Source organism: Hyla sarda, chromosome 3 (genome assembly GCF_029499605.1).
Source record: "Hyla sarda isolate aHylSar1 chromosome 3, aHylSar1.hap1, whole genome shotgun sequence".
Taxonomy (NCBI): Eukaryota; Metazoa; Chordata; class Amphibia; order Anura; family Hylidae; genus Hyla; species Hyla sarda.
The window spans coordinates 237,984,461-238,011,304 of record NC_079191.1 but is presented as its reverse complement, the minus strand read 5'-3'; the positions used below and the strand labels follow the sequence as shown (position 1 = coordinate 238,011,304).

Genomic DNA, 26,844 nt, shown 5'->3' with positions numbered 1-26,844 from the left:
TCTGTCGGCGAAAGTGAAAGTAAGCCGGCGCTGAAGCGCCTGGCTCATAGCAGCGCCGCAGCTGTCAGCCGCGATAAGGCGCAGTAAGCATAACGAAGGTAAGCCGGCGCTGAGAGCGCCCCGCCCGGAGCAGCGCCACGGCTGACAGCCGCAAATAAGGCGCTGTAGTAGTTGCACCAACACACACACACACCACATAATAAAGTGCCCCATAAAGTAAGGTGCCTTATAAGATATGCCCCCTCAGGTGCCACTGCTCCCCCAGCATAACGTGCAGCCCCTTAATAATCAAGCCCCATAAATGAAGGTGGACCAAAACAGGGGGTCCGGAGTCCCTGAGCCCCCACCTGAAAACGGAAAAGAAAAGGAATAAAAAACTAACACGTCCTTCAGACACTAAGCTTAAACTGACTAGCTCAGAGCCTGAAGGCGGATATATCCTGCTGGGAGGAGCTGACTTTTTTTATTACCATAGTGTCACACCTCCTTAGAGACAGCAGCATACACCCACGGTCTGTGTCCCCCAATGGAGCCGATAGAGAAATGGGGGCTTTGTAAACACACAAGGCCTTCAATTTCAGATGGCCCAATGGTGCTCCTTCTCTTCTGAGCATTGTAGTTCGCCTGCAGAGCACTTTACATCCACATATGGGGCATGTTCTTACTCAGAAGAAATGGGGCTACAAATTTTGGGGGGCTTTTTTCATATTCTCCCTTGTGAAAATGAAAAATATAGGGTAACACCAGCATTTTAGTGAAACTTTTTTTTTTATTATTCATTTTTACATGCAACTTTAACGAAAATGCGTTAAACACCTGTGGGGTGTTAAGGCTCACTATACCCCGTGTTATGTTCCATAAGGGGTGTAGTTTCCAAAATGGGGTCACATCTTGGTATTTATTGTTTTGTGTTTATGTCAGAACCGCTGTAAAATCAGCCACCCCTGTGCAAATCACCAATGTAGACCTCAAATGTACATGGCACACTCTCACTCCTGAGCCTTGTTGTGCGCCCGCAGAGCAATTAACGCCCACATATGGGGTAGTTTTGTTTTGTTTTTTTCCTTTTACCGCTTGTGAAAATTAAAAGTATGGGGCAACACCAGCATGTTAGTGTAAAAATTTATATTTTTTACACTAACATGCTGGTGTAGACCCCAATTTTACCCTTTTCATAAGGGGTAAAAGGAGAAAAAGCACCCCAAAAATTGTAAAGCTATTTCTGCTGTACCCCATATGTGGCCCAAAACTGTTTCCTTGAAATACGACAGGGCTCCAAAGCAAGAGAGCGCCATGGGCATTTGAGGCCTAGATTGGGGATTTGAATCCGCCACAAAAATACCCAACGGCAGTTTTTCCCAAACAGGGTGTCTCCAGCTGTTTCAAAACTCCCAGTATGCTCGGACAGTCAGTGGCTGTCCGGCTATACTGGGAGTTGTTGTTTTTCAACAGCTGGAGGCTCCGTTTTGGAAACAGTGCCGTACAAGACATTTTTTTTTCTATGGGGGGGTTGGGACTGTGTAGGGGTATGTATATGTAGTGTTTTACTTTTTATTTTGTGTAGGTGTAAGGTAGTGTAGTGTTTGTAGGGCGGGCTTACGGTGAGTTTCTCCCTGGGAGTTTGAGCTGCGGTGGAAAATTTGCCTTGCAACAGAAAACTAGCTGTAAACCCGCCCGTGTGAATGAACCCTGTACATTCACATGGGGGGGGGGGAGGGGAAAACCTCCAGCTGTTGCAAAACTACAACTCCCAGCACGCACTGACAGACCATACATGCTGGGAGTTGTATTTTTGCAACAGCTGGAGGCACACTGGTTGCAAAACACTGTTAGGTGACAAACTTGGTTTTGCAATCAATCGGCATGCATTGACAGCCAAGGGGAATGCTGAGAGTTGTAGTTTTGCAACAGCTGGAGGCACACGGCTACAACTCCCAGCATGCCCTTTGGTAGTCTGTGCGTGTTGGGAGTTGTAGTTATGCAACAGCTGGATGCACACTTTTTCATAGAAAAAAATATGCCTCTAGCTGTTGCATAACTACAACCCCCAGCATGCACAGACTACCAAAGGGCATGCTGGGAGTTGTAGTTGGAACTCCAGCTGTTGCAAAACTACAATTCCCAGCATACCCTTTGGCTTTGCATGCTGAGAGGTGTTGCTAAGCAACAGCAGGAGGTGAACAGGCCTCACCTCCTGCTGTATCCTGCCTCCGCCGCCGCTGCTGCCACCTATCCTGCTGCTCCTGTCGCCGCCACCCCACCAGAGGCTACCACAGCCGGACCAGGGCAACGTAGGAAACCTCTGCCGGCGCCGATCTCCGCTCTGATCGCCGTCGCCTGTCTGAATTGATCGCCGATATGGGGGACCTCAGGACCCCACTGGGCGATATGCTGGGATGCCTGCTTAACGATATCACACCCATACGCCCTGAGTCCTTAAGGACTCGGAAACGGGGGCGTATGGATATGCCCTGCGTCCTTAAGGGGTTAATGACCTTGTAGAGGGGTTGAATAGTAAAGTAGCAATCTTTGCAGATAATACTAAACTCTGTAAAGCGGTAAACACAATAGAGGACAGTGCACTGTTACAAATGGATCTGGATAGGTTGGAGGTTTGGGCTGGGAAGTGGCAGATGAGGTTCAACCTTACAATAAATGTAAGGTTAGGCACATGGGGAGGAAAAATCCAGGCTGGGATTCTGTATTAAATGGGAGCACACTTGGGAGGACTGATGTAGAAAAGGACTTAGGGCTCTTAGTTAACAGTAATTTTAGCTGTAGTGACCAGTGTCGGGCAGCTGCTGCCAAGGCAAATAAAATCATGGGGTGCATCAGTAGGGGCATAGATGCCCACGACAAGGAAATAATTCTACCACTGTACAAATCACTAGTCAAACCACACATAGAATACTGTGTACAGTACTGGGCACCAGTGTACAAGAAAGATATAGTGGAGCTGGAGAGGGTTCAAAGACGGGCAACCATAGTAATACGGGGAATGGGAGGACTACAGTACCCAGAAAGATTATCAGAATTGGGGTTATTTAGTTTAGAAAAAAGAAGGCTTAGATGAGACCTAATAACTATGTATAAATATATCAGGGGACAGTACAGATATCTCTCCCATGATCTATTTATACCCAGGACTGTATCTATAACAAGGGGGCTACCTCTACGTTTAGTGGAAAGAAGGTTTCTACACCAGCACAGATGGGGGTTCTATACTGTAAGAGCAGTGAGACTGTGGAATTCTCTCCCGGAGGAGGTGGTGATGGTGAACTCTGTGAAAGAGTTCAAAAGGGGTCTGGATGCATTTTTGGAGAATAATAACAAAGCTGGTTATGTATACTAGATTTATAGGGACAGAACATTGATCCAGGGATTTATTCTGACTGCCATATATGGAGTCAGGAAGGAATTTTTACCTATAGTATGAGGATTTTTTGCCTTCCTCTGGATCAACTCAGTAGGGGCTCATTAGGGTTATAGGTTGAACTTGATGGACTCAACTGGGCAACTTTTCCTGGACAGGTTTTGATAAATCTACCCCACTGTCTTTAATACACCACCTTCACTTATGAAAACTACAAGGTGATGTAGGACACACACAGTAAAGTGGTGTGTGTGTCTTTTATTCCCCCCATAGCTTTTAAAAAGTGTACAAATTTTTCAGCACCAGGTGGACAATGAAAGGAGACGGATTTCGATGTGAAAGTGCACAGAAATATGCACAAATCCAGCATCTACCGTATATACTCGAGTATAAGCCAAGTTTTTCAGCAAGATTTTCCGTGCTGAAAACACCCCCCTCGGCTTATACTCGAGTGAACTCTCCGCCCTCAGTGGTCTTCAACCTGCGGACCTCCAGATGTTTCAAAACTACAACTCCCAGCATGCCCGGACAGCCTGTGCGTCGTCGTCAAGGCAACGTCATTATTCCGGGGCCGGGCGCAAAGCGCGGAGAAGAGGCCCACGAGGTGAAGATGGAAAGCCCGGAACGACTATCCCTCCCCACCGGACGGTCCTGCAGCACAGATGGCCCAGACCAGCTCACCCGAACGTCCCACCGAGCGGAGGAGAGTACAAAACTAAAGGGGGGGCTGGATGATGACGAATGCCCGGGCAGTGGTCTTCAACCTGCGGACCTCCAGATGTTTCAAAACTACAACTCCCAGCATGCCTGGACAGCCTTTTGCTGTCCGGGCATGCTGGGAGTTGTAGTTTTGGAACATCTGGAGGTCTGCAGGTTGAAGACCACTGTTAAATCAGACATTGACAAGCGGTGATGATGAAGGGGGTGGTGTGGGATGATAATAGGGTAATGATGAAGGGGGGATGATGAAGGGGGGGATGATGACAGGGTAATGATGAAGGGGGGATGATGGCAGGTTAATGATGAAGGGGGGATGATGTAGGGGGGGTGATGAGAGGGTAATGATGAAGGGGGAGATGATGACAGGGTAATGATGAAGGGGGGATGATGACAGGTGATGATGATGGGGGGATGATGACAGGTGATGATGAGGGTGTTAATGACGGGGGCTGGATGATGTATTTCCCACCCTAGACTTATAGTCGAGTCAATAACTTTTCTTGGTTTTTGGGGTGAAATTAGGGGCCTCGGCTTATATTCGGGTCGGCTTATACTCGAGTATATACGGTAAATCAGGCCATAATTTTAGATGTGTGAACATTGACTTTGAGTTGTGTTTCTTCTTCTTCTTTTTTTTTTTTTTTTTTTTACAAAATTATGTTGAATCTTTGCTTTAGTCTATTTTCCTCTCCTGTGTTTCGCTTTGTTGCTGAAAAATTGCTTTGCTTTTCCAGTGAAAAGTAATAATGTGGTTTTATAAGCAGGCTGGGGTGAAAATAGTGTTTTGACAAAAGCAGTTTATGGACTGTGGTTATGTAATGTGATGTTAAATAATTATGTAATGTGATGTCTCATTGTTTGACGTTATATTTCCAAAAATGTCCACTGAAGTTATTTGTGACAAGTAAGACTTAATTATTTCTATGATTGTCTCTTTACTGTAAAATGGACCTGTCACTACACAGCAAATGAACTGATAAATGTGCTAAAAGCTTTGAACTGTATGTCATTTTCACTATATTTTCTGCCGGATGTATAGAAGTGTCTTTTAGTTTCTTTGATCAGAAAGAAATTCTTTGTTTGCGCTGTTTGTGTTTGTTTAACAAGAGGTAGAATAATCAATATTACGTTTCTAGTTTTGGAACTCTCTGGATAACAGAACACACATAGTTAGGAATGTATCAAAAAGTTTTTGCCAGTTTTCTTGTGTAAAAAAAAAAGTCAAAATGTTTTCCACAAAGCCTCATTTTGCTCAATATTTAGTGACTTTTCTTGGTTTTAGTCACTTTTGCACCCCTTCTGCCCAAGGGGTGTGGTTTTGGTTGTGGTGTAAATGCAGTAATTTTTTTTTGCCACATTTGTTATATACATGTTTTTAAATAATGGTTACATTTTTGCACAACTCCCATTAATAGATGAAAAACAAACCCCACGTCAAAAAATTACATAAAAAACTGTGCAAATTTATCATACATCGCAATACAATTTGATTCATTTTGCGCTGTTAAAACTGGCATGAAGTTTCAACTTATGCAAGCTATTTTCCCAAAACTGGGTTTTTTGTTTAAAAAAACGCCAATAAAACGACAACTCTGTCGCCAGTCATTTTTTTCAGTAGAAATCTATGGGAGTAAAAAAAAAAAAAAAAAAGCCCCCCAAAAATCCATGTGGGTTTTAAAATTGGCAATTTTGCGGGCGGTTTTATCCTTTTTTTTTTTTTTTCTTTCACTTTAGCGATCTACAAAGGGATGGCATTTGCTTTTTTTGATTCCATTTTGTAGGTTACTATTATAAAAAAGAAAAAGAGAAAAAAATGATGAAGTAGTGATGGGAAAAATTGTAGGGAATTAATTTTCTATTTGTTAGAACAAATTTTTTTTCTTTTTTAAGCAGGTAACAATTTATGTGTAGCTGAAAATGTACCCACCAATATTAAAAACGGATAAGAGTTCCAATATATATTTTTCATTTAGATTTTATGAAACTTTTTATTACCAATGTATTTACCGTATTTTATTATTGTTGATTTTAATAAATACTGTGTTTAATACTATATTAACTATATGTCCATCCTTATTTGCGGTACTACCAATGCCCCCAGCATGGAACAGAGTGTGTTCCATGTTGGGAGCAGAGGTACTTCACATCACAGATTCATATTTCCCGCTGAGAGTTGTGATTGGCCAGATGATGCCGGGCCAATCACAACTCTCAGCAGGATATATAAATCTGTGATGTGAAGTTCTCTTCACATCATGGCTCCGAATTACAGTACAGAGCAGGGGAGCAGAGTGGTGCTGCAAGCCACCCTTTTCTCTCGATTATAAATTACGATCTAAACAGGTCTCAGGTGTGATCTGCGATCTGTCCCTTAGTGCAGGTAGTACTGCTCCCAACATGGAACACACTCTGTTAAACACAATAGTTATTAAAAAATAACATTATGTAAATACATTTCAAGTTTCATAAAATGAAAATAAAAAATATATTATTTTTAAAAAGACTGATCCCTTATCCATTTTATTGCCAGGTACATTTTCAGGTCCCTGCCCACACACATAAATTGTTCCCTGCTGAAAAAAAAATGAAAACACTTTTTTCTAAAAATTATAAATTTGTTACCTACAATTTTTCCCATCCCTACAGCATCTTTTTTTTTTTACCCAACAAAATTGAGAAAAAAAATGCCTGCAGGGAAACTTCCAAAGGGGCCAAAACGCAGGGAAAATCGGTGGCAGTTTTTGTGTATTTATTTTTTTTTTTAACCAAGAAAAGAATGCCAGAGCAAACACCAAGTGAAAACCTAGCCTAAGGCTAGGTTTTCACACAGGTTTCTTTCTGCCGTTTTTTGGGAAAACTGCTACTGCAGTTTTTGAGCCAAAGCCAGAAGTGGATTCAAAAGGAATAGGACATAGATAGAAAGGGCTTATACTTCTCCTTCCTGCTGGATCCACTTCTGACTTTGGCTCAAAAACTGCAGCGGAAGTGTTTTTTCAAATAACGCCAGAAAAAAACTGTGTGGAAATGTTCATTTGTGCAGATTTGTTGCAGACTTTGACATCCTAATTTAGATTAATTGGGAAAATCGGCACAAATCTGCAGATCTGAACAGCAGTCACTGTTTGATAAATCAGAATCCATGTAGTACAGTATCTTGGATGCCCTTACTTGCTTCATGTAGATTTTAATGAAAAGTGACAGTAAGCTGCCAGGCATAAGGGAATTGTCTCCCCTGTTCTAGTGAACGTGGAGAAATAGATAGTTAAACTGCTTTTAAATGTGGTAAGAGACTTAAAATAGTATATTTCTAAATATTCACTTAGGCTTCTTTTACACTGCCGCTGTGCCCCATCAAGAACAGCTGTCAATCGCTCTCTTTTTTTTTTAATGAGTTTGATGGCCGTCATTTTGATGGGGCGCAATGGGCAACAGCGAGTCCCGACGGACCCCATTATAATCAAGCGTAGTGTAGTGGGGGAAAAAGACAGTGCAAGCTGTACTTTTTCTCCTGCTATTTTCCACGGCGGCCTTGACGTCCGTCACACTTCCGTGTGATAATGGTAGTGTGAAAAGGGCCTTACTCTGCCCCTTTCTCCTATTACTAGGAGAGTACAATGTTTCTTTCCCCATTCTGAGAAGCATGTACAATTGAGGTGCAGACCAGGAAGATGATGAATGAAAGGATGCACTCACCCAGGAAGCTTGATAGCATAATACTTTATTCAGAAGCCGGTACAACACATAGTCGGGTAGACGCAGAGGAACGACCTCGCAGCACAAGGCGCACTTCTTCGGGCTGCCCGAAGAAGTGCGCCTTGTGCTGCGAGGTCGCTCCTCTGCGTCTACCCACCTATGTGTTGTACCGGCTTCTGAATAAAGTATTATGCTATCAAGCTTCCTGGGTGAGTGCATCCTTTCATTTATCATCTTCCTGGTCTGCACTTTGTATATGCTACTTGCCGGATCGCACCCCCGGGCACCACATGAACTGTGTGAATTGGTTACGGATTAGTCTGTTTGGGCAGCAGTGCCGGACTGTACCCTTTGCATATTCTATGTACAATTGAGGTGTTTGGTTTTTAATTGTACTTATTTTGTATATAAATGTATTATGTCCTCATATTATTTGCTGCTTTATTGCAGGATCTTATGATTGATCACGACCCTCAGTACCTCATAGAACTTGATGGAAATAAGACGTCAGATGAACTCTTTGTAGTAAGGGTCTACCATTATGTTATTAGTTACTATTTGCATACTAACAATAGTTATAATAATAACAATTAATATTTATTATTTACAATTATGTAAACACAGGAAAAAATAAATGGAAAAAAAAGTAATTTTACTTTTACCTTTACCTATTACCTTTTCTCTGTTGTTTGTTTTTTCTATTCCTCTTTATAAAACTAGTAGTTTCAGTAGTACAGCAATGATGAGCAAAATTAGTTTTACAAAATAAATAGTACAACATAATAGCCACATAATATCCACCTTCTTCTATTTAGTTTAGAGAATATATACATGTATACAAGTAAATTGCTGTTACCTAAACATGTGTTCACTTGCTTCAGTCTGTTTTATTGCGTCTGGAATCTTTGGATCTACGTCATGGAAGTGTTGTAATGAAACTTTACAACTCTGAGGAAGAGGATTCGGTGGAAGGCCTGGATGGTGTAAGTAATCAAAATTTTATTTATGAGTTGCACAGTATTACTCCATGACATGCATGTACATCATGAGTTGGGTGAGCAGATATGACACGGCTTGTGGGTCTTGTCCGCACCATAATCGGCAGCTGCTATGAACACGGATCAGTCCAATGTCCATTATTTAACTGGTAATTTAAACTTTAAATGCTATTCCTTGTGTCTAGTGTTCCCATCGCTCACCATGATGTAATTGCTGGGTGACAACGTGTTGTTAGGGAAGCCCAAGGACTTAAAGGTGTACTTCGGTTAATCCACTGGTGCCAAAAAGTTAAACAGATTTGTAAATTACTTCTATTTAAAAATCTTAATCCTTCCAGTATTTATCAGCTGCTGTATGCTCTACAGAAAGTTGTATTTCTTTCTGGAGTTCTTTTCTGTCTGACCACAGTGCTCTCTGCTGACAACTCTGTTCGTATGAGGAACTGTCCAGGGCAGGATAGGTTTGCTATGGGGGTTTGCTTGTACTCTGGACAGTTCCTGACATGGACAGAGGTGTCAGCAGAGAGCACTGTGGTCATACAGAAAAGAAATCAAAAAAGAAAAGAACTTCCTCTGTAGTATACAGCAGCTGATAAGTACTAGAAAGATTAAGATTTTTTATTTACAAATCTGTTTAATTTTCTGGCACAAGTCCATTAAAAAAAATGTTTTCCTCTGGAGTACCCCTTTAACTCTGTTCCTCTGGCTTCCCTAAGTCTGTGATGTTGACGGCTGCTTTAGACAGCCCTTAGCAATCGAGTTCAGATAGCGTAGCTCAATCTTAGGTATTAGCATTACACTAATCTATGTAAGCCATCTAAAAAATATAAAAATAAAATGTTTTTGAGAATCCCCCCCCCTACTCCGCCCCTAGACATCTTATCCCAATACAAGGATAAAGGATAAGATCTTATAAGAAGGATAAGATGTCTGATCGGGGGGTCCTGCCATTGGGGACTCTCGCGATCTCTCCTGCAGCCCCTAGTCATCTGCAGCACAAAGTTTGCTCCGTGCCTGATGACTCATGATACAGGAGCCGGCGGTTTGTGACATCACGCTCCCCCCCTTACTGCAAGTCTATAGGAGAGGGCGTGGTGGTGACCACACCCCTCCAATAGGCTTGCATTAAGGGGAGCGTGACATCACAAGTGGGCGGGCCATGACATCACAAACCGCTGGCTCCTGTATCGTGAGTCATCAGGCACAGAGCAAACTTCGGCTTCGTGCTGCAGATGACTAGGGGCTGCAGGAGAGAGATTGCAGGGGTCCCCAGCGGCGGGACCCCCGCGATCAGACATCTTATCCCCTATCCTTCGAGAGTACCCCCTTTTAATAAAAATTTAAATCACTCCCCTATTTTTTCCCCTCACTTATTTGGTATTGCCACGTGTGTAATTGCCTGAAATATTAAATTATTACTTTCCTTATCCCACACAGTCAACGACGTAAACGCAAAATAATCCAAACACTTTGCAGATTTTTGGTTGATTTTTGAACATCCCAGAAAAATTGGAATAAAAAGTGATCAAAAAGCCATATCTACAAAAAAGTGGCACCAAAAACTACTGGTTGTGTTGCAAAAAATAAAACCTAACACAGGTCCGTAGGTGGGAAAATAAAAAAGTTATGTGGGTCAGAACATGGTAATGAACAATGCTTTTTCGTTTTTTGCTTTTTTCAAGTTTTTAATTTTTGTTAAAACGAAACAAAAATTATTGAAGTTCTGTATCAATGAAATTGTACTGACCCATTAAATAAAAAAACAACGAAAAAATTATTGCCCCACCAAATTGTGCAATTCCATTTTTTTTTTTTTCAATGTTTACCTACATATAATTTTTTTCTGGCTTAGTAATATGTAATATGATAAAATAAAGTGCACCACTGATTCACAGGGCCATGAAGGGATTAACGGGTTGCCGACTAAGGACGAGCCGACTCGTATGGTGTATGACGCGGGCTCCCGACTCGAGCCCGCTTCATGCCGGCCGGTCGTCAGCTGATTCCTGGAGTTGGGGGCTGACGTTAATAGCCGAAATGCCGTGATTGCCGCTTCCGGCTATTATCCCTATAGATCGCCGCTGTCAAAGTTGACAGCGGCCTCTAATGGGACATTTAAACCATCCCTGGTGGTCCAGTGGGGTGGATCGCCCCCCCCCCCACAGTGCGATTGCGGGGGACGATCCACTGCTGAGGTAGCCGGAGGGCTTACCTCTCCTTCCCTGCTGTCTCCTGCGCTGTGAATGATAAAGCCTGACAGGACCAGGCTTTATCAATCGAGCGCAGAGCACACAGATCAATGTGGTTCAATGAAACCACATTGATCTGTATGAGGAATCTAATGATTCCTCCTAAAAGTCCCCTAAGGGGACTAAAAGTGTAAAAAAAAAAAAAAAAAAAAGTTTTATAAAAAGTAAAAAAAATCACCCATTAACCCCTTCTTTATTAAAAGTTAAAATCACCCCCAATTTCATATATAAAATATGTAACCATAATAAAAATAAACATATGTGGTATCGCCGCATGCAAAAATATCTGAACTATAAAAATATAGCATTAATTAAAACGCCCGGTCAATGAAAAAAAAAATTCCAAAGTCCATAATTTCGTATATTTGGTCACTTTGTATACCCTATAAAAATGTATAAAAAGCGATCAAAAAGTCCCATCAAAGCAAAAATGGTACCTATAAAAAGGTCAGATCACAGCGCCAAAAATTAGCCCTCATATATCCCTGTATATGGAAAAAGAAAAAAGTTATAGCGGTCAGAAGATGACAATTTTACACATACCAATTTTGGGGCATGTAGTTATAATATTTAGAAGGTGATGAGGAAAAAAAGAAAATTCTAAAATGGAAAAACCCTGCATCCTTAAGGGGTTAAAAAGAAACATCTTAAACTAATGAAAATATGGAGATATATATATATACATATATATATATATATGTGTGTGTGTGAGTGTGTCAACCATCAACTTGGCTATATTCCACACTGTCATAAATAGTAAAAGGAGTGGGGGTCAATAATATGTACTTTTGCTCCATTTAGATGGGCGCTTCAGGAGTCCCAGTAGTCACACCTAATTAATGGAATATGACATTTAGAGGCATCTTCCAGGCCGAGAGTAGTTAAAAGCTTCAGATCAGGTTATGTTATTCCAAAGAACATGTGCTATGTAACAAATCTTCCAATCTACAATTTCAGCATTAGGTTGAATTCACACATACAGTATCCTGCGCATATTTGATGTGTTGGATTTGAATCTGCAGGTTTTATGCTGCAGAGTTCAATTTAAACTAAATGAATGAAAACAGCTTAAAATCTGCAGCTTCAAATCCAATGCATCAAATATGAAAACATGTGTACTGCTGTGATAACTTACCCCCAAAGTGTTTGCTTTTTTAAGTGAATTTTGTTAATTACTAGGATGAACTAATGAGGACACTTTCATCTTACCGTATGATTGCGCCAAGATACAGGTGGCGCAGAAGCAGATGGGGCACTTTATGTCCGGTGGCTTTGAAAGAGGGATATATTAGGAAAGGATTGGCAGAATTTTCTGTTAGGTAAGCATTCTATAAAAACTGTACCCAATCTTTTTTGTTGTTGTTATATTCAAATAAAACTTATTTTATTAACTTTTAGTTTTCTAGATAAAATGTATGTCCTTTCCTCAGAGGAAGCCTTTATAAAATTCATGCAGAATCCTCGGCCATACCTTCTCCCTCCTATGCCACTGCCTCCTTGCAAGGTGGCTGTTCTTGGACCAAAATCCTCAGGGAAGACAACAGTCTGCAATCTAATAGCCCACAAATACTCAGGAAAGGTAAATAAGCGCATATTTTTTACAGACACAATATAAGTATATACAAGTTGTATAATACAATGGGTTCTCTGACCGTATAAAAGCAGAAGGCTGCATGATATTGTATTATGTACACTGTTTCTCAGGGTGCGTTCACATTGAGTAATTCAAGAGGAATTTACTCCAGTAATTCCTCTTGAATTCTCCACTCCAAATTAATCTCCTCTGCCCATTGACTTTAATGTTTTTTCTCTGGTCCTGTTCACACTGCGGAAATTCTGCTAGCAGAATTCTGACGTTGAATTCCTTTCCGCTTGAAGAAAGAACATGTTCATTCATGCGGAATCCGCAAGCAGAATCCAATAAAAGTCAATGGTAGAAAAAAATTCTGCCCAACATCGTTTTCAAGCGGAATTTGAGCGGAATTCAAGCGGAATTCAGAAAAGTAGAAGAAATAGCCTCCTCCTTCATTCCTCTTCATTTCCACATGGAAATTCTGCTTGAATTCCGCTCGAATTCTGCTTGAATTCCGCTTGATAGATAAAATGACAGAAGACAACAATTTCCTGACCGAAATTATAATACATGCTGCTGCTGCATTTGAGGAGGAAGCAAGAGTTTGTTTCTATCACATAATATTAGGAATCATCTTCTTCCTGGTCAAAGAATTTGCCACAGCATATTTAAAAGTTAGACATATATGGTAAATTTCAAATTTCAACTACAGATACTGCAACGAATACTGTAAAGAATCACTGTATTACAGTAACACGTCATTTTTCCAAAGCATATTGCATCCAGTTTGTTTAGAAAACCTGTATAGCAGTAATTCATACAGAATGTTTTCTGCACACAGAATGCGCTTATATGGCTTACCCATAAATCCAAAGTTATCATTTTAAAAGCTAAACATTTAACTTAACTTGTTAATGTAGAAGAATATGTAGCTTTTATTGTAATCCTATCTGGCAAACAACAGTGTTATGTGCTTTTACTCTAATCCATAAGAAACATTCTCCATTCCTTCCTCACTGTAACCATTAAAGGGGTACTCTGGTGGAAAAAATGTCAAATCAACTGGTGCCAGAAAGTTAACAGGAAGTTGAGTAGTTATTTTCTGTCTGACCACAGTGCATTCTGCTGAAACCTCTGTCCATGTCAGGAACTGTCCAGAGCAGGAGAGGTTTTCTATGGGGATTTGCTTCTACTCTGGACATTCCTGACATGGACAGAGATGTCAGCAGAGAGCACTGTGGTCAGACTGAAAATAACTGTACAACTTTCTCTAGAGGAAGGATTAAGATTTTTTTATATAATAATTTACAAATCTGGAGCCAGTTAATATGAAAAAAAAAAAATGTTTTCCACCGAAGTACCCCTTTAAAGGTTTTACATGTATGGAGAGAACAATGAGACAATAAGGTACATATTAATCAGTCAAAATCGGCTCCCTTCATTGTTAGTTAAAATAGTGATTATTTTACTGATGATGCACAAAATTATGTAATTTTTCTTTAATATTTTGATATGTTCTATGCATGTATTTTTTAGGTCTTTGACATGTCTGTACTTATTGTACCATATGTGGAAGAAGCTAAGCAAAATGCCATGCTAAAAGCTCAGGAAGAGGGCACAGAAAAAGCTATAGCAGCTATTAAAGAAAAGCTACAGCAAGAGAAATTATTGAAAGCACAAGGTATGAGGAATTGTCAGTCATCTCCATCTTATCCTTATCTCTTTCCTTTGTTATTTGTTTTTATTTTATATACTAGCTGAGTACCCGGTGTTGCCCGGTTTTTCCTTCCTAATCCTTGTTGGGGAGGAAAATAAACAAAGGAGGAAGCTTTTGACTTCATATCCCGTCCTCATATATTGTTGTCATATCCCAACCCCATATCCCGACCTCCTATCCCGACCTCCTATCCCGACCTCATATCCCGACCTCCTATCCCGACCTCCTATCCCGACCTCCTATCCCGACCTCCTATCCCGACCTCCTATCCCGACCTCCTATCCCGTCCTCCTATCCCGTCCTCCTATCCCATCCTCCTATCCAGTCCTCCTATCCAGTCCTCCTATCCTGTCCTCCTATCCCGACCTCCTATCCCGTCCTCCTATCCCGTCCTCCTATCCCGACCTCCTATCTTGACCTCCTATCCCATCCTCCTATTCCATCCTCCTATCCCGGCCCTCCTATGCCGTCCTCCTATCTCGTCCTCATATTCCGACCTCCTATCCCGACCTCCTATCCTGACCTCCTATCCCGACCCGTAATATGTGTACCAGATATTGAAATATCTCCAGCCGTACGGAAGTTATGTGGGAACATACATTTTCCATTGATTTGCATGGGACTTTAAACAAAAACCCCTACACTCACAAATGGGGGTAGTTAAGGGTTAAATTAACTATCCTATATTTTAAGTGGACATAAGTAACATGTGACCAAGTATTATCAAAATATCTCCAGCCGTTTGGAAGTTATGCAGTAACATATATTTCCCATAGATTTGTATGGTACTTTAAACAAAAACCCCACCCCTGGCAAATGGGGGTGAGTAAGGGTTAAATCACCTATCCTATGTTTGTTGTTGACATATAAGTAACATGTGTGCCAAGTTTCATGTTAATATCTTCAGCCGTTTGGACGTGATGCTGGAACATACACACATACATACACACACACACACACACACACACACATTGAGTTTTATATATATAGATTATTAGAAAATTTTGTAAACTATTAGGGCATGTTCACATGGGCAAAACTGGTGTGACTTTTCATGTGGAAAATGTGCAGGTTTTCATATCAAAAACCCCACGATTTCACCTAAATAAATAAATCTCAATGGGAGACATTGTACCATATAGAAAAAGTGACGCAACTTTTTTCTAAACGGTCCCTCTTTGAAGCCTCCATTTAAATCAATAGGAGCTTTGTGAGGGGACTCCACCATGCTGATGTAAAGGGGTACTCCACTGCCCCAGTATTTGGAATATTTTGTTTCAAACGCTGGGTACGGGCTGTGGGGGTTGTGACTTGCATTGAGGGACATGGCCGTGACTTCACGACTGCCGCAGTCCACACTTTGTGTTCAGAACAAAATGTTCCGAACGCTGGGGCAGTGGAATACCACTTTAAGTTCAGAGAGAGAGAGAACTGTGAAAAAACACATGGGAGAGGTTTTTGCTCATGTACACATATGCAATGCAATTGCCCGTGGCAGCCAATCAGATTGCTCCTTTCATTTTTTACAGGTCTCTTTATAAATGAAAGAAGCAATTTGATTGGTTGCGATGGGCAACTGCACCACTCTTCCTTTACATAGGTTTTGATGAATTTGTGTATATAACACTTTTCTAATAAACTTCTATTAGCAGATATGTTCCGTTGTATTAATGGAGCTATCTGCATATACCAAGTAAGCAAGCAGAAGTAAAACTTCCAACTATCACTGTACAGTAGTGTTTGTTAAATAGATGGCACTCTGACAGCTTAACCTCTATCTTATAAACAAGAGAATTGCTGGTCACTCCTAAAATGTATAACTGGTACTTACATTTATGGTGGACCTGTAGAAAGTACTCTTAAAGTGTAACAACAACCTACAAAGATTCTAGCAGCTGCACATACCATGTGTTAGCCAATACAACAACCTACAAAATCTGACACTACACTGTTTACCAAATTAGTACAAAATCCTTTTTATGGATACAATACATACAACAGAGAGATCCTTTCACTCTAAAAACTACCCACCCGTAAAAACCAAAACCATCCATTAGAATGCACAATGGTGCATAAATACAGGTGTAACCATAAATCACAAATATCACTATACACCAATATTGCACAAATCCCATGTATAGAGTAAATATTTACTGCTGAAGGTAGATGTGATGTGCCCCACCACCACCTCAACATGTATTTTAACCCAATTCTCATCAGGAGGTGGGTGTGGGTGTATCTGCCATGTTTAAATAGGCTCCACGTTGTCACAGGGTGCATGAGTCGGACCATATCAGTGACTGGGTTCTGGGAGGCATAACGGGGGTCCATACTTCACATTCTGTGACGTACTTCCACCCTCACTGACAGCCAGCCCGGAAACCCGCCAATGCCCGGCACATGCGCACCTGGCAGGTAGAAGAGAACTCCAACAATGAAGAAAAAGGTCAAAAGAGGGAGACAGAGGACTACACATACAATATTGGCGCAGAAGTGATAGAATTGTCATAGACTAAATGACTGTATAACCAAATAACTCATAATTAAAGATTAAATGTGACCATGATTAAACTTCAATAATCCATCATCATACATTGTATGTTCTCAATATGATGGGCACCACTCTCTATATACGTGATACACTTTACTTGTGTGAACTATGACCATCCATGAGAAATAATTACACAATACACATATGTCCAAGGGGGACACCTATCCTACTCACAGAACATTAACCTTATTGGTCCACTGTGCTACTGTCACCTCAAAAAATATATAAATATATTATTTATTATCTAAACCATGTGTCTTATTGTGGCCAAATCACATGGTATACACCCCATTATCAAAAGATTCTTTATCCACTCACAGAAGGGCCCCCTCCTATCTATAGGGTTCACCATCCCCACTACTAAATCATAAATACCTATGTCTCCTTATGCCTCCTCATAAAAAACTGAAAGCACCTAAATGTTTTTCCCATCTAAAGAAAAAAAAATATCTATCCATATCCCCCATGTCCATTCCCAAGTGTACACCTATATACCTCTATATTATAAAAAAAAATCATACTCAATAAAAATCTAAAATGGTGGGTGTAGATGTATTATTAGTAAATGTATATATTTTTTGATAGTAGCACAATGGATCAATAGGGTTAAAGGGGTTATCCATCATAAGGTAACTTTAGTAATTAATTCATTTTAGTAATTAATTAATTTTGATAGTTCTATAGGGCAGGGTTGACCTGCCCTGTGATAACTTCTAAATCTGGCCTGTGCTACATTTCACAAAAAGTTGCACGTGATAAATCAGTGACCACTGAACAAAATGCTCTAAATAAGAACCATTCATGGTAATAAAAGTTAAATGTTCTAATGAAATGTCACAGAAAAGGTTGCATAGGGCCAGCCTGTGACTTTTCATGCAACAAATTTAGCCCCAAAAAAAGCAGTCTAAATGGTTTCATACTCGCAGCGTGTGAGCCGCTGGGACACGATCCCCGACAGGCCGGCGCGATGATGTGAAGTCATTGCTCCTACTTGGAGATCCGTTCCCTGCGGCTCACACCCTGCAAGCATGAAGAGAGGAAGAGAGCTCCTCGTTGGAACATTAGTTATTTTTGTTGTTTTTTTACTATGTTTGGGGCACTATGACATTTTAGGTGGCACAGAGGGCAATATTACAACTTGGCTGACACAAGAGAGGGGGCAATATATGTGAGGGGCACAGGACAGAGGGCTTCATTATGTGTGTGATAGTGTTATATTCAGAGGGCACAGTATTCAGATGGTGCACTGTACGGCAAAGTTATATTCAGAGGGGGCAGTGTGTGGCAGTATTATATTCAAAGGGTACAGTATGTGGTAGTAATATACTTGGAGCATACAATTTGTGGTAGGATTATGCTCAGAGGGTACAGTGTGTGGTAGTATTATATTTAAAGGGTACAGTGATGGTAGTATATTTAGAGGGTACAGCGAACGGGTACAGTGTGTAATAGAATACAACCAGAGAAAAAAAAGAGTTGCAATGCACTCACCATGCAGGCTTCTTGCTTTATTGAGGAAAACACTGTACATCCATCTCACTATACGGGATGGGCAGAATCCTCATACAAACCTAGCGGTACAGTGGGAGTGTAGTGGCATGCGGGGGGAGTGTGGAGATGACAGGCAGTTTCACGCACGCTTTTCTGGAAGCAATCTGCCTTTACGGGCCTTATTTGATACTCCATGCAAGGCGTAATTATTGCTGCTACAAATATTTCTTATTGGATCCTGCCCATTATATATATATATATATATACACATAGTGTATATTGTGCCAAATTAGTAAAGCAAATATGTGTGTGCGTAATTTTTACTGTATGGTCATTGGCGTATATATAAAAAAACAAAAAACAAACACAAAATCCCTTTTTTTTTTTTTTATTACCCCCCCAATTGTAAAATGTCATTTAAAAAAGTTTGAACCTTAAAATGGTGCCATTAAAAAGGAACACGATGTCCAGCAAAACGCAAGCCCTAATATAGCCAAATTGACTAAAAAAAATAAGTTATAGCTCTTGGAATGCGACAGTGACAAATAAGACTGTTTGAGAAATAAGGCCCAAATTGGCTTGGTCACTATTCTTTGATTGCACCATTGCACCATGAAAGTATAACTGGAATGTGATAGTGGTTTTCTAGATAAAACCTGATCAAAAAATAATAAAGATCTCCGTTAAAGGGGTATTCCGGGATTTTTTATTTGATTATGTTACAGGGGCTGTATAGTTAATGTAGTTCCTAATATAGTGTCTGTACCTGTGTTTCATGGTGGTCTTGCAATTTTTCTGTGATTTTTGCCCCAATGTTTATTATTAACAGGATACAAAATGTCATCTAAGGTTTTCCTACGTTGCAGTGTGACCCGAGACATTACATCACTAGTCAGGTGTTCAAAGGGAGCCTGCCTTTGCTGCAATGGGTGGAGCGACCGCTGGGTGGGAGGGAGATCATTCTGCAGTCAATTTTAGGTTTGCAACAGCTGGAGGCGCCCTGGTTAAAAAACACTAGTCTATTGCATGAAAGGGAGCACAGTGTGTTTCAATAGGTCGGTTGCCTTATGGTGGATAACCTCTTTAATTTCTGACATATCTCTTTAATAAATAGAATTATGTAATAGCCATGTAATAAACCAGCTAATGTAAAAATTGCAGATTTTCTTTAACTGCCCAGAATGACAATATTATAAAGAAGTCTATCCAACACAGACTTTTTATGTTTTTAATTGTTCTTAATGAAATAGGGGATGAATGCGGATAGGGGATAAATTTGAGATTTTGGGGGGTCCGACTGCTGGGTCCCCCCACAATCTCCTGTATGGGGCCCCGGCTCTCTCCAGGAACGGGATGTGTCCACCCCTGCAGGAAGCGGCGGCCGGCATGCCACCTCCATATATCTGTATGGCAGAGCCGTTCGACTTTCTTCAGCCCACCCATAGACATATATGGAGGGGGCGTGTCTGCCGCTGCTTCGTGCAGGGGTCAACATGCTCCGTTCCCGGGGAGAGCCGGGGCACACTACAGGAGATCGCGGGGGTCCCAGCGGGCAGACTGCTCACAATCTAAAACTTATATGGTAAATGTTTTTGGGCATTATACTTTTCCTTTAATTTACCAAAATTTGAAATCTACTGAGCAGGAAAATGTGGTCACTGGTAATGTTTGCGATTGGGACGGATTGGAACTATGCATTTACAGTCTTTTTATCAATATAAGTGCAATGTAATAACCAATATTATCATACTAATGACAGAATCTCAGAAAGAGGCAGAAAAGGAAGAAGAGCATGATGAAATATCAGGTCAGATAGATAAAGACCGCAGTGAAAAAGGTAAGCAATGGATAAAAAGGTGTAGATAATAAAGTTGCAGCGACAGCATACGTGTTTGAGTCCTGCCCACTGCTGAGCGGTAAGTGGAATTGACAAAGGTTTAAAATGTGTATCCTGCTGCTGCAACATTAGGATAGGGTTACACATGCCATATTTTACTGCGTATTTGCTACTATGTATATTACTACCAATTGAAGTCAACGGATAGAAAAATCAGCTGCATATTTTGCTACGCATTGACTTCAATGAGTAGCAAAATAAGCAGCAGCAAATATGCAGCAAAATATGGCACATGTGACCCTGCCTTATAGTTACCCTTTAACTATTAAATTTGAATATGGTATAATGTCCATGCTATGCAACTTGCATTGTGTTCTATATGTAAAATGCAGAAGAGTTGACTACAACTGAGAAGACTCAAGTGCAAAAAGAAGAACTGATAGAGAAGACAGAGGAACCAAGTGTCCTTGAAGAAGCAGGTAAAAACCGAGATTGCATACTATTATCAACTAGTAAGAATTCCCACAACTCCACAAAACACACTGGGATAAGTAATTGAACCTCTATAAAATTACACATAAAATTTATGAAAGCATTAAAGAATAATCAGCTGTATTTACTATGAGGAGTAACTCTGCATCACCTGTTCATAGGAACTTGATAAATACTATGAGTACTTAAACATCCAACAGAATACTAGATTATGTTTTTTACAGTCATCCCTTAATTCTACAATAAATAATGGGACATACAAATTGAACATACAATGCTTTTGCTTTCTTCGTGAATATAAACTGCATAAAGTTGAAACTTCTATTTAACGTTTTTCCTTATATTGCATATGATACAGAACATGTCACTGCTGATCATCCTGAAGTCCGACAAATGGTTGATGAAGCTGTGAGACTAGTGCAAGAAACCCCAATAACACTAGGTCCAGAAGTTTATATCCATGCACTGGATAAAGCTATTACAGAGGTACGAGTTATATATACATATGGCAGGCACTTTTAATATCCTATACCAACTCTTCCTTGAGTATGCATTTTCATTCGTTAAAATTGTGGGAAGCTATTCTTCCCCAGAATTACAGTTCTTTAGGGCTATGAAGAAGATAAGTCAAGGTAAAGCTGCTATCATTTACAAGCTAGAATGATATGCTTAGTGCTTAGTACTATTGGGCTGAATATCACCAGTATAGTTTGCCACATATTCTTTTCAATTCAATTTAGAACACATAGCATGTTGGCAGCGCTGGTGTATGTAAAATAACAAATAAAATAGGTTTTAAATATATTGTCATTATTAGTCATTATTTTCTATTACACAACTATGCAGCATATGATATTGTTCTCCCTTTGGCTTTTTATTTGCTATTGTTTATGAATTTCCATGTGCTATATCGCAGACAATGTGGGTGAAACCACATCAGCGATGGGGGCCAGTGGTCTCACAATTTTGCAATGAGACACATCAGTCTGAATAGGATTAAATAGCCTGCACCATTTGAAAACATGCAGACTGCAGAAGAAAAACTGAGCAAAATATAATAATTTTTTTACACCATGATAAGTACAATGAAGTAATGAAAAGGTGGTAGTGAAGGTTTATCATAGCCTTGAAGTAATTTCAGTAACATTAAAGAAGCACTCCAGTTTTGTTTTCCCAATCCCTCAATTAGGGTGTTCACACTGGGTTGTAGACCGACGCTTAAAGCGACAAACAAGAAAAATGCCCTAGTGGGCTTAACTCACAACGCTAGAAAGACGTTTCTCAAGTATCTTTTTATTTCTTTTTTCCACTTCTTACAAAATCATTTGTATTCTTTTATGGAAAATACACATAATAGTGTGAAAAGCATGGCTGCTCCATGATCCCTGCACAACAGTTCAGGCGGGGAGCCCCCTTTAATCATGCTTTCCTTTCTCCCAGTGCTTCTTGAGTAGCTAACTGGTCCATAAGATTGGCTGTAGATAAAGTAAGCATGGGACCATACAAATAGCTTGGCCTCCTCCACTGCACCTGTGTCATGTACACAGAACGTTACTATGGAGGAGAAGTGACACAGTCCAAACAGTATAGAAGCATGGGTGATTGAGGGGCCAGGACCTCTCATATATTTTACTCTTTCTATCAATATACAGTTCAGTGAAGAAAATAAAGAGCGATTTCCTGGTGCCCCTACTGTTGGAGGATGGGTGTTAGATAATTTCCCGAATTCACCTAATTTTTGGATACCATTGGCAGAAAAGGGGCTTCTACCAGACACTGTCATTTGTTTAAGAAATTCAGCAGATAATGGTAAGTATGACAAAATATTTATTTTTCTGGTATATAAGACAAATTAATGGTTCTAACTGTAAATGCAAATAAAGAAGAAAGGGGCAACACCAATAGAGAAACATAGCCGCACATCCACCATTTGTATAAATTTCAAAAACGAACAGGTTGTTTGTATATATTTTGATCAAAAAGTACAAGCCCACTCGCCACGTCAAGGCCACCTAGTAAGAGTGGGTCCCTAACCTAACACTGGCTACCTAACAGTGGCATAGCACTGGGCGGAGACCACGCCTCCATGACACTATGCCTACAGCGGGAACGACCCAGTGACCAGGAATCCCCACTGCTGTCCGACCAAGCCCCTGGCTCTGGGCCGCACCACCCCACAGACAAAGATCAAAATACAAATGGTGGATGTGCAGCTATGTTTCTCTATTTGTGTTGTAGTCTCTCCCTTCTTCCATGGCCAGCACTCCACTCCATCCATTCGGCCCCGGCATTTTTAATTAGCAGTAGACTGCATAAGGGTTTCCATCTTACATTCTCCCAGCCCTCTGGTAGGGAGCACATGTTAAGTGTTCACACTGGTGTGGTTCTCTGTGGCGGCTGTTGTTTCTGTGATGATTTGTCTGTGGGGGGGTGCGGCCCAAAGCCAGGGGCTTTGTCGGGCAGTAGTGGGGCTGACTGGCCACTGGGTCGTTCCCCCTGTGGGCATGGTGCCTCGGAGGCGGTGGTCGCCGCCCGGCACTACGCCAGCATTAGGTTAGGGACCCACTCTGACTAGGTGGCCTTGACGTGGCGAGTGGGCTTGTACTTTTTGATCAAAATGTATACTAACAGCCTGTTAGTTTTTAATTATGTTGAGAAGCAAGTAGATCAAAATACAAATGGTGGATGTGCAGCTATGTTTCTCTATTTGTATTGTACATTTTAAGAAGAAAGGGGTATTCACATGACAGACATGGAAATGTCCACAGAATATGTCATAAATGTGTAATAGATGCAGGTTTCTCCTCTGGAATATGTCGTGGGTCTTAGAATCTTTGGATTCTAGATGGTAATTTATGCATTTTATTCTTGATTGATTTAGTTTTTACTTATGTAGGTTTTTACACCTTTTAATTCCAGCATAAACATATTTAGAACTTCATCTGCTGCAATTCTTTAATATATCTTTCTTGATCAGATTCATTTTTGTAATTAAGCAGGCCTAGTCGGCAGAGTACAGACACTTTTTTTTAACGTTTTTTTTTTTTTAAATGCAGTGAGTAGATGTTTTGTCACATTTTACTGACTGTCTTTGTGACACCCATTTTTCTGTTCAGAAACGGTTCATTGACCGTCTCGTTCACTGAAGAATCACATGGCAAGTGTACAAATTATTGATCCCTTATTACTTTCAGACTTCTAGTTATGTTCAGTGTAGGAGCTGAAGTGATGGCCATGAACACTGATGAAGAGGATTCTGTCTTAAAGTGTACCTGTCGTCAACAATTTTTTTTTATATATAATATAGATAACATTATATGTATATTTGTAATATACATTGGTTAAAAAATGTGTATATTTTTGGGTGAAAAAATGCTGTCTCTGCAGTTATTGCCTGTGTGTCTCTGTGAGGAGTCCAAATACAGGAAGCAAGACAAGCAGGGCTCTGTGCAGGCTCCTGGCGTGTCAATCATCCTCATGTGTGAGCCCATAGCATGTCATGGAGCTTCACTGCACAGGGCCCTGCTTGTCCACCCTCACTTCCTGTATTTGGACTCCTCATAGAGACTCACAGGCAATAGCTGCAAGGGCAAAAATATACATATTTTTAATCAATTGTATTATCTACATATATATAAAAAGTTTTTGTTGACGACAGGTACACTTTAACTTTCCCTCAGGATTTACTGTTGACAGTCATAGACTGGACATTTAACTGGATTTTTTTTCCTTTTTGTGTATTTCAGGAAAGTATTTACTCAATAGACTCTACCACCTAAATCAACAAGAGATTAACAATAGTATATTACAAAGGCTTCAGAAGGAAAGAGCAAGAAAGATAAAAGAGGAGGAAGAAGCAAGGTATTTAGTAATATCTATTGATTAAATCAAGTTTTATGTTAACCCCTTAAGGACCAATCTAGTTTTCAATTTTGCACTTTCTTTTTTTTCCTCCTTGCATTTAAAGGGGTACTTCAGTGGAAAACTATTTATTTTTTATTTTTATTTTTTTTAAATCATTTATTTTTATTAATTTTTTAAATGGTGCCAAAAAGTTAAACAGATTTGTAAATTACTTCTATTGAAAAATCTTACTCCTTCCAGTACTTATCAGCATTTGTATGCTCCACAGGAAGTTCTTTTCTTTTTTTGAATTTATTTTCTGTCTGACCACAGTGCTCTCTGCTGACACCTCTGTCCATGTCAGGAACTGTCAAGAGTGCAAGCAAATCCCCATAGCAAACCTCTCCTGCTCTAGACAGTTCTTGACATGGACAGAGGTGTCAGCAGAGAGCACTGTGGTCTGACTGAAAAGAACTCCAGAAAGAAATACAATGTCCTCTGTAGTATACAGCAGCTGTTAAGTACTGGAAGGATTACGATTTTTTAATAGAAGTAATTTACAAATCTGTTTAACTTTGTGGCACCAGTTGATTTAAAAAAAAATAATAATTCCACCGGAGTACCCATTTAACCCCTTTTCGCAAAATCAGGTACATGTACCTGATGTTTAGCGGTGACTTCCCGCAACATCAGGTACATGTACCTGATGGAAATAAACTTATTTTTGAACTTGACTGTACTGCACAGACGGACCTCCCTGAAGCCGGCCAGGGACCAATCGCAGCGGTCCCCGGACAGCGATCACTGCTATTGGTCCATCAGTACAGACGGACCAATAGCAGGGATCTTGCAGGGGTCTCCTCCTTCCCCCTCTGTCACACAGTGAAGCGATCAGTAGTGAGGGGGGCCCAGACGGGGGAGGCCACCCGCAGCTCTCAGGATCGGAGCTGTGCTTCGATCCTGAGTTAACCCTGTAGTGACCGCAGCGTCTATTAGGGTAACAGAGGGAGGGAGCTCCCTCTGTCACTGATCAGCGCTCTGCAAAGTGAAAGTAGCCTGACAGTAGCCTCTGTTATCATGGCATCAGATCAGTCTAAGGTAGTGACTGATCTATCCTATGTCTATGACAGACATAGGCATAATTCAGTGGAGTACAGATGTGTACTCCATTGAATTATGTGTATAATAGTAAAAAAAAAAAAAAGTAAAATGTGAAAAAAATGAGAAAGTGAAAAAAAATGTATAAAAATTTGAATTTTTTTTATAAAAAATAAAAATGTGAAAAATGAAATAAAAAAATGTCAACATGTCCCGCAAAAAAAAAGTGCTCATACAATTGCGTCAGTGAAAAAAAAAAAAGCTATGGCTCACAGAATACGGTGACTTACAAACGTGATTTTTTTTTACAAAAATAGTTTTTATGCTATAAATGAACTAAAATATAAAAAAAAGTATAGAAACTTGGTATCGCTATAACCGTATAAACCTGCAGAGTAAAGTTAACATGTCATCTATACCCCATGACAAACAACCTAAATTTTTGTTTATAAAAAACTACCGCAGAATAGCTTTTCTTACTTACACCACCTCATAAAAAGTAAAATAAAAAACGATCAGTGTCACAGGTACCCCAGAATGGTACAAATGAAAGCATCAACTTGTCTCCCAAAAATATTTTTGCACCCAAAGGCCTCTGCGACTTTATATGATGCCAACAAAATATCCTGAACTAAAAGGAGGCCCCAAAATCCATACAGCACGCCCTCATGTATGAGGCCTGTGTGAGAGACACATAGCACATAAAGGCCACATATGGGATATTTCTAAATACGTAAGAATTCAGGAAATAAATTTTGAGCTGTATTTCTTTGTCAACACCTACTGTGTTATAGAAAAAAAATGGATTAAAATGAAAAATCTTCAAAAAAAAATCACATTTCTAAATTTAGCCTCCACTTTGCTTTCATTTCTGTGAAATGCCAAAAGGGTTTTTGACAACTTTAAGGGGTGCAGTTTGTAAAATGGGGTGATTTATGGGGGCATCTAGCATATAGGCCCCTCAATTCCACTTCAGAACTGAACTGGTCACTGAAAAATCTGATTTTGAAATGTTCTTGAAAATCTGGAAAATTACTGCTAAACCTATAAACCTTCTAACATTCTAAAAAAGTAAGAGTGTTTATCAAATGATGGGAACATAAAAGTAGACATATTGTAGATGTGAATTAATCATTAATTTGGTGCAGTATTACTATTTATCATACGAGCAGAAAATGTAAAGTCTAGAAAAATGCAAATTTTTCATTT

The 26,844-nt window shown here is 40.1% G+C and overlaps 1 protein-coding gene across 6 annotated transcripts in view; it reads left to right on the top strand.

Annotated features, from left to right (window-relative positions):
- Positions 1 to 26,844, top strand: part of AK9 (adenylate kinase 9) — a 207,925-nt gene that overhangs the window by 73,027 nt on the left and 108,054 nt on the right. For all 6 annotated transcript variants that reach the window (XM_056566303.1, XM_056566304.1, XM_056566302.1 and 3 more), the window contains 10 exons: positions 8,237 to 8,311; positions 8,668 to 8,769; positions 12,213 to 12,352; positions 12,432 to 12,612; positions 14,143 to 14,287; positions 20,125 to 20,202; positions 20,595 to 20,681; positions 21,053 to 21,180; positions 22,347 to 22,503; positions 24,441 to 24,555. In XM_056566303.1, coding sequence (XP_056422278.1) covers positions 8,237 to 8,311; positions 8,668 to 8,769; positions 12,213 to 12,352; positions 12,432 to 12,612; positions 14,143 to 14,287; positions 20,125 to 20,202; positions 20,595 to 20,681; positions 21,053 to 21,180; positions 22,347 to 22,503; positions 24,441 to 24,555 — 1,208 coding nt within the window. The remainder of the gene's footprint in view (positions 1 to 8,236; positions 8,312 to 8,667; positions 8,770 to 12,212; positions 12,353 to 12,431; positions 12,613 to 14,142; positions 14,288 to 20,124; positions 20,203 to 20,594; positions 20,682 to 21,052; positions 21,181 to 22,346; positions 22,504 to 24,440; positions 24,556 to 26,844) is intronic.